Consider the following 11,650-nt stretch of genomic DNA (forward strand, 5'->3'; position numbering starts at 1 on the left):
AGTTAAATGCCCTGCAGTTTTATCTTAAGAGTCTGAAGTGACTCTTCATTCCTACATCCTATATTGATGTGTTTCCATCTCCACTCCCATTCATCTTGATCATATCGGGTGGTGACAGAAACATTCTTATCATCTTCTACATGTGTTTATGTGATATGACAGGAAAGAAATAGAAGATCTTTTAAAAAGGTTAAAAGAACCGTTGAGAATGTAATGGAGATCATTGTTAATTTTGTTAAAATGAAGATGTTGACTTTTAAAGTCAAAGGGTCAAATGCAGTTCATTGTGCTGCTGCTGTATGGAAGCTTAAAGTGGTTCAGGATCAATTTGTAAGTTGCTAGTTCCTTTTTTTGCATTGCATTTGGGTTGGTTTGTATGTAGTTGTTTTGGGCTGTTTTGTTTTCTGGGCTTAGGGTATATCCGGCCCTTTATATGTGTTGAAAATTAATATAAGTTTTCTGGAAATTGATGAAAATACACTTTTTTTAAGCCTTCAAACAAAATACACTTTTTTAAAAAAAATTGCCTTTTTACATCATTCGGTAGACGGGATTTCTGTCTACCACCTTTATCTGTCGTCTACTACCATTTTTACAAAGTAGTAGACAGTAACAACAAGGTAGTAGACAGTGAGAACAAAGCAGTAGACAGTCAATTACAAGGTAGCTGACCGTCTACTGCCTTGTTGTTACTGTCTACTACCTTGTTGTAGGTGTCGACTGATATGTATTATTGGTGTCGACACCTACAACAAGGTAGTAGACAATAACAACAAGACAGTAGACGGTCAGCTACCTTGTAATTGACTGTCTACTGCTTTGTTCTCACTGTCTACTACCTTGTTGTTACTGTCTACTACTTTGTAAAAATGGTAGTAGACGACAGATAAAGGTGGTAGACAGAAATTCCGTCTACTGAATGGTGTAAAAAGACAATTTTTTTTAAAAAAGTGTATTTTGTTTGAAGCCTTAAAAAAGTGTATTTTGAACAATTTCCCAATCCCTCACTTTGCCGCAAATATATATATATATATATATATATATATATATATATATATATATATATATATATATATATATATATATATATATATATATATATATATATATATATATACATATACATATACATATTGTACCACTTGCAAAAAGGTTCAGTTTCAATTGATAAAAATTTTCAAAATCGAATAGTTGTAGCATTTCCTACTTTCATATAGTCATAGAATCAGTAGGATCAAAGAGTACAGATGTACTCCAAAATAAGATTTCGGTAATGCCGAAAGGTACAAATGTATATCAAAAGGTAAGATTTCGATAATACCGAAAAGTATAAATGTCTCCATAAAAGTATACCAAAAAGTAGTCAAAATTCATATCGAAAAATAACTTTTCGAGTCAACTATACGGAAAAACAGTCGAATCATATAAATAAGTTGTTTTAAGATAGTCAAATATAAATATAAGTGAGCCCAATAAGTTAAGCCCAACAAAAGTCTTAAACTTAGGCTAGCCCACCAACTATTCATTCAGTCCACAACTTTATAAACCTAAATTATTCAGTCCGCTCAGAATATTATACGCTGCTGCATTCGTTTACCTCTTTTCCTTCCCGTATACCGAAAAGTAATAAGGACTTAATTTTAGGGCCCAATTTACTTAATTTTAGGGCCCAATACCAAATCGACTCCCCAATTCGTACATCATCTTCAGCCCTCGTTCGTATTACACCAGACCAGAGGAATCGAGTTGCTTAAATATCGAGTTTTTTTACCGGGAAAAGGGGCAAAATCTGGCCACAATCCCCTGGAAAATAGAAAAAGATGGAAACTTCAGGTAAGAAATACACATAAGTATGTTTTTGTGTTTAAAGTTTGTGTCTTTATTATAAGTACTAAATATAAAATATATAAATAAATGTGATGTATGAAGGTTAGCTAGGTCATATAAATTAATAAATCTCTTTCGAAATACACATACATATTATATATTGCCTTTGGTGGATAGAATATATTTTTACGTCTTTAATTACATGAGGATTCAAATTTTTTGATGATTTGATTGTTATGTTTTTGATTTTGTAGATTGACTTTGTGTTTATGAAACTTCATAATCACTTGGTTTTAGTAATTCGTTGTTGTTGTTGTTGATAAAGTTGTTACTGTTTCCCTTATATATGCTTCATTGATTGATTGATTGATTATGGTGTAGCCCTTTGTGATCATCTGGCTTATGCGTTGCACAGATTTCTTCATCGCGACATGGAACAACATAGGATTGTAGTTAGTTAACTTATTTCTGATTTTTAGCTTTTTCGTTTTATAATTTTCAAAAAATTGATATGGTGGTGAAAAAAGTATCTATGATTACAAACTTTTACTATATACTGACACCCACGAGGCTGCTGCAACAGTAGCCAGCCCTGTGTGTGTAACGCTTCGTAAGCAACACGTCTACGTTATTTTACCACCGTTGTAGTATTGAGTTCAATAGATTCGTGAAGTTTTTTTTGGTTAAACATATTATCAATTATAAATTCTGACGTATTGCATTGCAGAATCGTTATCTATTTATCATCATCATCATCATAAAAAACGAAAAAACTCAACCCGTGTTATATTGACAAAAATTGCGGGTGGTGATGAGTTGCCGGTTGACATCATATACAACATCTTGTCTAGAATGCCTCTAAAATGTTTGGCTCGTTTTCAATGTGTAAGCAAGGTATGGTGCAAGTATATTAACGATCCGTATCTTGAAATCATGCATGCCAAACGAGCTATGAAAGATCCCACGATGCTCATCATGATCCAATTAGGCCAGCATCTAAAGTGTTTGCATACATCTGCATCACTCAGTATGCTGGTAACTAAAGAAGAAAAAGAAGAAGAAGAATCTGGAGCAACAGGTACTCATAGTAGTCATGAAGAGGTGGTAATCACAACAAAGAATCCACTGTATATGAAGTTTTGTACTAGGGACGGGGTTTCTAGATTTATACCAGAAGACATAATTTTAGGTTCCTGCAAGGGTCTGATACTTTCATCACAAGACCACCGCCCTCCTCACAACAACGTCGACAACACAACCGTTTTACTTGTGATCAATCCTTTAAAGAAAGAATGTTATAGGCTGCCACCCATCAAATTTCACTCATGTAAATCATTGTTTACTGAACGAGAGGCATGCGGGCTTGGTTTTGATGATTCTACCAATACTTGTAAAATGGTGTGTGTTGTGCTTCGAAATAAAGAGATTGTGTTGCCAGATTACTCCTTTGATGATGTTGCTGATGTGGTGAAGGAGGATTTATGCACCATGGTACATGTATTGGGCACGAACGCATCATCATCATGGCGGGAGATACCCCAAGTTCCACCGTATCCCATAAGTGGTGAAGCTGTATTTGCTAATGGATGTTTGCACTGGTTGGTTAGTTTTTATCTTAAATATATGACGTCAAGTGATGTAAGGAAAGTAATATATTTTGACATGATGAAAGAGGAATTTGGGTTGATAGATCCTCCTAATACACTTACTGGTTGGGTTGGTAGGAGGGAGCATTTGGTTGATCTAGATGGTCAAGTTAGACTTGTGTATGACGATACCTTCCGCAAGTGCTTCATAGAGGTGTGGTTATTAGATTATAAAACAAACTGTTGGGTCCTACATTGTAGGTTCGATAAAAGACCGTATCTTCCTCCTAGTCTCCCTATAAAGGTTATAGGATACTGGAGCAAGGATGTAGGCGACTTATTAATAACATACGGTCTTCGGACAGACTTGTTTATTTACCGCTTAAAACGGGGCATTTTGCATGAAGCCAACTTTATTTTTCAGGATATTTATGAACGTGCACGTACAACAGATATTCGACTGTATCAAAATACGTTGTTTTCTTCGACCCTTCGCGGTTCCATCAAGAACAGATGATGATTGATGGGGGGAAGCTCTCGGTTTATCTTTTACTAAGTAAAAAACTCGATGCAAAGTTCACAACACACCAGCCTTCCACATTCACTTATTTTTCTGTCACTATTTTTATATTTGTAATGCATATTCGTATTCATAACTGCTTGTTACCTTATATTAATAATCTTACTTATTTAATGATAAATCAAGCTCCTTTAAAAATATTATCTTGAACATATGTTTTGTTAATTCTAATCCACTATAAATTCTAATCCACTATATATTCTAATCCATTAAACTGATAGACATTGTCATTAAACTGAAAGTTTCAATAACTTAGGTAAAAGAAAAACAACAAATCTAGTCGATTTATACAAGTCACGAGCCACAAGTACATCCATCACATTGCGAATGCAAATCTAGGCTGTCTTGGCATCGCCAAATGACTGTTTCTTCTTGTTCCAATAGCTTACAAAGAAAGAGTCCATAATGATCTACACCAAAACATTCACACGTCAGCTGTAAATAAATAAATAAATCCCCCCAATATAACAAGCCATAATTAATAATTATTCCCATTCCTATAAATTAATTACAGTATGTAAAAAGTAATGACTTGGCTAAAATTTCACTACGGTATCCTTTTTTAGAATGAATATTAATATTAATATTAATATTAATTAATATTATTCTGTTAAACCTGGTTTAAATGTGCTGCAACACAGGGAAGGACCAGCAAACCAGATTCACCAAACGTACCACCGAGTTGTTCCACAACTGCTACGAGCACTGGCAATGTTTTCTACAAAAAAAAATTCTCAACAGAATAAGCCTCCTCATCAGAAGGTAAAAAAAATAAAAAAAATAAAAGTTTTATGAAATCGACCTATCTTAGAGTAAATGGGATGAAATTACTGCCTCTAGTTCTATGATATAAAAATCAACTTATAATTTTTATTTTTTTTTATTTTACATTTTCTATTTAGTTTAAGAACCAAGAACACGTTTATATTTCCAGAGAAGACGATATATTAAATGTCACCTGACTTGCAACAAGTAAGAGAGCAGTGGAATTTTCCTTCCTTGCAAAAACTGAGTTGGACCCACCAGATACAGCAGACAGGATTTGGATTGAAAACGCATTGAAAAGCAACAGTGCTAAGTGAAGAAGCCTACAGTTCATAACATGTTCAGAATTAATTAATTTTTTAACTAACAATTTCTTGTTTTTTCGTTAAATAGTTCTGTACTTTGTGACTATGTTATCATTAACGGGTCAAATAATTCATTAAGGATGATCAGGTAATCAGTTTCATATCAGCTGCAACAAAACTGAATTTAACAGATTTTTTAACGCCCGTTAGACAGAGGGACTGTCTTTGCAACAAACCAGTGACTGACCTTGTCAAAATAAAAAGTTCAGGGACTGAACCTGCAATTTGGTACAAACCACGGGGACTGTCTTTGTAATTTTGTCAATAATAATAGTAGTTATCTTTTAGACTATAATCTGAGAGGAAAACATACGCTCCCATTACAACAGCTACAAGAAAAACTTCAAGCTTAACCATTAAAAGCAACGACCTTGATCTGCTCACTTGTATCCAAGGGACCTGAATAAGATTAAAGTAGAAAATGTGTAACATAACATGACATGAAGTTTTCTGTTCTTAATAACTCATGTAAAAGTTCAAAACGATAAATAACAAAGCCAATATGTAGTCTTACCAAACTTAAAAAAATTGCATTTACTTGTGATAACAGCTTACGATTGCTATCAGCAAAATCTGCAACACCTGCAATCATGTAAACTTGGGCAACTAAGAAGACACTCAGTAGTATTACGTTTTCATTCATACAAGGATCAATGAATAAGCTTTATATTTTTGACAGCCCAGGTAAAACAAAAAACATAAAAACTAATACAGTAGGCTACCTTTGAAGGATTCTCGAAGAACCTGTCATAAAAAGAGAGGAAATTTCTTAAGATTATAACTAACTCTCATTATATGCTACAAAGGCATAAATAATGCAATCTAAAAAAGTGTTAAAAAGTATCTTTGATACATATGGGATCTGGTTAAAAGGTTTGGAAAATAAAGTGTTACCTTTCCCAAAATCAGAGGCATCAAAAGTGTGACTATAAGGCTTTTAAATAATTGATCAGCAGGAACAGACGTACCGGCCCCACCAGCGATTAGTCTTGATATGGAAAAGGGAACCTACAACAAGTTAGGTTACCTTAAACTTCTACCGAAATATGTAAGCAGTTATAGGAAAAATATGTTGAATAAATCATTTTCAAACTTACAATAAGAATTCCTAATAGACTAGATATTACGGTCATTGCAAGAGCCAGGGCTGAATTTCCTCCAGCAAGCTGCAAAAAAAAGTATAAAATAAAAAAATAATCATAGTCAGGTCACAATTAACTTTTCATCAATTTTTTTACAAGACAAATATAGTAATTAGAGAAGTTTGCAGAAACATTCAACTAACCCGAGTTAGAGCAACTCCACTCGATAAAGTTGTAGGCATACAACTAAACATGGCTAGTCCTGTAAGAAATTTACAAAATGAGATAAAGGATGAGAATTGAGATATCAATATGTATATTCCACGGAAGTTAGGAACCTGCCTATTATTATAACCCAAATACTGATCCTTTCTTAGAATTTAAATATTCATTAACATATATATCTTATTAAATAATAGCTATAATATCATACTATAACGCATGGTACTTTCTAACAGACCTGTGACAAATTCTTGAGGTTGGAGGTGAAGTTGCAATATCACTCTGGAAAAAAGCGGAGTCAACAATAAGATAGAAGCCTGCATTGACAATGATAAGAGAGCGTATCAAAAATCGTCAGTTATTATATAATTCAGTCAATGCTACAGAATACCAGCAAATATTTAGATACTAACAATCTAACATTATTGCTTGTGTTTAAGTGAAAAAATTAACCTATTATATCATAAACATGATGAAAATTACATAAGAAGTGAATTCATACTAGCCCAAAAAGTCCAACTGGCCATGCTTCAGCAGCTGCACCTATTTCTTCACTAAGCAATGTCAATCCTGTTTACATAAACCAGGGATAAACCAACTAAAACGGTTTTATAACTAAAGACACACAACAGGTTATTAATTAATTTGACAAGAGTTAGCCAATTTAACAGCCTTAAATGAGTAGATTGTTCAGTGTTCGCAGTGTAAGCTCAAATACAAGTAATTAAAACATAAGTATGTGAATTGTAAAAATGGTTTACAAAAAATTACTTGGCATGCCACATCAGATCCTGTTTCAGTCTTAATTGACTAAAGAATAAATGATGCCATATTGCCATATATATATATATATATATATATATATATATATATATATATATATATATATATATATATATATATATAGTGGTAGGATCAAGAGGGAAGTAACCAATCGGGGGGAAGCGGGGAAGCAAAAACTTTTTTTTTTTTTTGTTTTTTGAAGAAACTTTGTTCACGAACATTATAGATGGGATGAAAATATGAACATTTAATAAACACTTTGTGATAAATGTTTTTATTTTGGCAGGAAAACGCTCGAAGAAGTAATATATAACAATTATCGTGTTTTTCGAGCGTATGTTGAGGTTTTAGCTATTAGGGTTTAGATATTAGGGTTTAGATATTAGGGTTTATAGGGTTTAGAAATTTAGGGTTTAGGGTTTAGATTTAGGGTTTAGATTTAGGATTTAGATTGAGTTTTTAACACGAACGGTTTAGAGTTTAGGGTTTAGGGTTTGGTGTTTTGGGTTTATAGAATAAACCCAAAACACCAAACCCTAAACTCTAAATCGGGCTAAATTTTACTTCACAAAACATGAAATCCATAAACCCAAAACACCAAACCCTAAACCCTAAACCCTAAACCATAAACTCTAAATCGGGCTAAATTTTACTTCACAAAACATGAAAAAAAAACGTTCACATTCTTCACGAACAATATTATCTTGAATGCTATTTTTGTCGATCGTTTTCCCGCCTAAATAATAACATTCATCACGAAGTGTCTTTTCTAAATGTTCATATTTTCGTGTGATCTTGATGCCGGAAAAAAAAATTCCAACAAAAACGGAAAAAAAAAAAATTTTGCTTCTCCCCGCTTCCCCCGATTGGTTAGTTCCCCATTGATCCTAACTACAATCTTTATGAATATATATATATATATATATATATATATATATATATATATATATATATATATATATATATATATATATATATATAAGAGTTCAAACGAGAACCACAAAAAATGCGAGAACTGCGAGAACTTTTAATTTACGAAGATTTTCACATATGAGTAGATTGAATCACCCATAAATGTTGATGGAGAGTAAGAATGAACATAAAATATGTTGAAAAAACTTATATTTTACCTATATAATTAAATATATAGTTTCTCGTTCACATGTGCATATTTGTTTGTGAACATGTAAACAGATTCATATAATTAACAATTTAACATGTAATTTTTGATAATGAACATATGTTTGTTAATGATATGAACATTAATTAACATTTGCATGTAAATTGTTGCATTTAAATGCATAAATAACTATCAGATTAAAAGGTTCTCGCAGTTCTCGCCCTTGGCCTGTTAGGCTTTTTTCAGCTACTTAAAGCATAAAAAGATAGTAAAACTGGTCCCGATTAACGATATAATTCCCTTACCTGATATGATAAATATCCCAAAGGTGCTGAATTTTGATACATGATATCTATGAGCTAGACAACCAAGACTAGGATTTGCAAGGCCTAGTGCTACTCCTCCAATAAGAGCTACACAAAATCATTGAAAAAAAAAAAAAAAAAATCAGGTTCACCACAAATATAAGATATGATAAGACGTTCATGGTTATTGTTAATTTGTTATCAGTCACAATACTAGTATACTACATTTCACAAGCACCTTTTTTTAACAACAAAGAATACACAAAAAGAATACTAAACTTGTAACTTTGCAAACACATGGTTGAAAAAAGAGATTAAAAGAAACGAAATTCTAACAAGCTGTACTGAAGTTGCACAAAATTTCAACTGCTACTAGTAAAATTCGAGTTCCCTATCTTAAAACATACCAAAAAATATCATATAAACATGTATACACACGAAGTGTGAAATATAAAGACAATCAAATATAATATTGAGAATTACAAATTACCTAAAGGAAGAAAATTGTTGGAAGCAAAATTCAACAAAGGTTCAGCAGAAATCGAAAAACTCGGTAACCCTAACTGTAAACGATGTTGATTCGTACTGCCATTTCCCTGAAACTCCGACCACACTACAATTCCTCAAATCGTAGCAGTTATAAAATTGTAATTGCACAGCAGGTAAACTTTTACTTACACGAAATAATATAATCGAATATGAAAAATCAAGTAACCTGATCGGCATTCGAGCAGTTTCTGATTATTGTTGTTCCGGTACCGGAACGGAGTTTTCGAAGCAGCAATAATTTGCTGTTGATGACAGGCTGTGAGAATGTATATCTGTTGTTTATCGATCGGAATGAAGTAGTTCTGGTCACCGGAGAATATAGATTAGTTAGGGATTGAAGGATTCCGGCCATTAAAATGAGGTTAATCCTCACCAGAACACACTCCCACTGAGTCAGTCCAACTAGTGTGTTTGTGTGATAGTTAATAATACAATAGTTTCTTTCGTTTTGAACCCTTAAGCTTAGGCATAATGACATATTTTTCCATTGACATTCAGACCATTCCCAACCTAAAATCACAGGCAGTTGGGATGCTTTTTGACAAAAAAAATGCAATCTGACTTTGACTGGACAGTGTCAGACCTTTTTAACCAAAATGTCAGTTTTCAGTGTCAGTTTCAGTATGGTCCACCAGTTTTTAATTTTTGCATTTTTTATATATAATTTAACACATTATTTAATATTTGAAAATAAGATATTTATTAATACTAAAAACAAAATACAAATAATTAAATAAAATAATTAATAAAAAACATACAATATAAAATAATAATAATCTTAAAGGTTACATAAATAAATAAATACTAATTGGTTGGTCGCGGCGCGGCTTAGTGGGATCGCGGCGCGACAATCCAAGGGATTCAGGATCAGGAGGCACGTCAAAACAACCACCAGACCATGTATGATCTCGCGGCGCGGAGAAAGGAGGCCTCGGCACGGCGGTCCTGGTGAGCTGGTTCCGAATTTTGTAATTTTAAAGGGAAAGTGAGGGCATTTTGGTCTTTTCGCGTATGGGACATATTATATCCCCAAATCTGGTCCATTCATTTCATTTTATTCATTTCTTTTCTCTTTTTCTTCTTCATTTTCTCTCAAAACATAAATACTTCAAATCATTCAAGAGGGATTTTGGAAAGGAAGAAGCGGGATTCGATCGAGAGCGTAAGAGGCAACCTTGTTCTCCTCGTTCTTAGCTACGATTGATACTAGCGGTAAGCTCTAACTCCGAATTTCGTTTTCGTGTTCATCATCTAAATTTAGGGCTTTTGATTGTATGTTCATAAATGGAACCCCACTAGTTGTTAATGGAAGATGATAACTAGTATTCGGGTATAAAGGTGTTGAAGGCGGGTTTTGATTTGGTAAATTAATTAACCAAGTTTAATGCTTACAAATGAGTGTAATCACTATTATTTAGTGATTATTGAAGTAGTGGAAACCATTTGTGTACATTTGGTTGACTAATTTTGAATAGAGTCAAAATTAGGGTTTGTTGGCGATTTCGGTTCAATTGTCGATTGAGTAAGGTTATAAACTTAAAATGAGTTAAGTTAAAGTATAAACTCGAGTTAATGGCGTTTTAAAGTCAAAACTAGCAAATGGTGAGATGTTGACTTTTTAAGGGTCAAAATGGGTTTTGGGCGAATATGCGGACTAGTGTGTGTTTTATGGCTAAATGTGGTACCTTTGGGTATTTCGGGAACGCGAGAACTAGTATCGTTGGTTTCTGACCTTCGAGTAGCGTTAAAAGTGCAAAAGGGTGTGATTTGCACTTGTTGTTCATTTGGGCGGTTCGAGAGTCCAAATGAGTTTGTATTGATGTTTATGTGATAAATGGAATAGGTACGTTCCATTGGCGAGTTGCGGGATTGGATTGCACTTCATCGAGGCGTTTAAGGTAAGTGTAAATTTACTATACGTGTATGTATGTATAGGATGGGTGCGTGTGTGTAGGGTGACTCTTGTTTGGGTTTACTCTATGTTTGTGTGGGAGAATGGACTCCTCTTGTGCTTCGGGTCCATGTGATACGTTTATGCATTTTGGGTTATTACCCTTGGTGTGGTGATTTGGCAAGCGTATTGGATAAACCCCTTTGGCGATGGGTTTTGCTAGCATTTGTTGTTGAGGAGATGAATCTCGGGTAGTGCGGATTCATGATGACTCGGGTAGTTCGGTCATCTTGGTGATGAGGTGGTAAATTTTGGGTTGTGTGAATTCACTAAGGCTCGGGTAGTTCGGCCAACCTCTGTTGTTGAAGCGGAAGGAAGTGAATCTCGGGTAGTGCGAATTCACTAAGGCTCGGGTAGTTCGGCCAACCTTCATGTGGTTTAGTGTGAAGTCCCCGTCAAAACACTTAACGGCTCCGTCACTTGGTCCCACAGCTTGATCATAACTCTATATGAATTTAATAAATAACCTTGCATTCTTTATTTAAAAATGATTTCCTATAAAGGAAACCTACCAA

At 33.8% G+C, this 11,650-nt stretch overlaps 1 protein-coding gene across 2 annotated transcripts; it reads right to left on the bottom strand.

Annotated features, from left to right (window-relative positions):
• Nucleotides 1-4,250: 4,250 nt before the first annotated feature.
• On the bottom strand, nucleotides 4,251-9,582 carry LOC139893716 (probable sodium/metabolite cotransporter BASS4, chloroplastic). 2 transcript variants are annotated; one of them, XM_071876890.1, is made up of 14 exons: nucleotides 9,351-9,582; nucleotides 9,126-9,231; nucleotides 8,636-8,743; nucleotides 6,930-6,997; nucleotides 6,666-6,744; nucleotides 6,409-6,467; nucleotides 6,221-6,289; nucleotides 6,018-6,131; nucleotides 5,846-5,867; nucleotides 5,638-5,705; nucleotides 5,437-5,522; nucleotides 4,952-5,081; nucleotides 4,610-4,711; nucleotides 4,251-4,403 (listed from the first exon to the last, which is right to left on the bottom strand). In XM_071876890.1, the coding sequence occupies exons 1-14, from the start codon at nucleotides 9,534-9,536 to the stop codon at nucleotides 4,329-4,331; spliced, it is 1,272 nt and encodes a 423-aa protein (XP_071732991.1). In that variant the 5' UTR covers nucleotides 9,537-9,582; the 3' UTR covers nucleotides 4,251-4,328. The 2 variants fall into 2 exon arrangements, with proteins under 2 accessions (XP_071732991.1, XP_071732992.1); XM_071876891.1 differs by having other exon boundaries at nucleotides 4,269-4,403; nucleotides 5,478-5,522.
• Between the last annotated feature and the right edge of the window lie 2,068 nt (nucleotides 9,583-11,650).

Source organism: Rutidosis leptorrhynchoides, chromosome 2, assembly GCF_046630445.1.
Source record: "Rutidosis leptorrhynchoides isolate AG116_Rl617_1_P2 chromosome 2, CSIRO_AGI_Rlap_v1, whole genome shotgun sequence".
NCBI lineage: Eukaryota > Viridiplantae > Streptophyta > Magnoliopsida > Asterales > Asteraceae > Rutidosis > Rutidosis leptorrhynchoides.

What these genes read in the sequence shown, in the direction of transcription:
- LOC139893716 (XM_071876890.1), bottom strand. Translation starts at nt 9,536, where the DNA reads ATGGCCGGAATCCTTCAATCCCTAACTAATCTATATTCTCCGGTGACC. An exon ending in ACCTCAAGAATTTGTCACAG is followed by an intron (nt 6,468 to 6,665) that starts GTCTGTTAGAAA and finishes AATTTCTTACAG; the next exon opens with GACTAGCCATGTTTAGTTGT. An exon ending in TCTTCGAGAATCCTTCAAAG is followed by an intron (nt 5,706 to 5,845) that starts GTAGCCTACTGT and finishes ACATGATTGCAG; the next exon opens with GTGTTGCAGATTTTGCTGAT.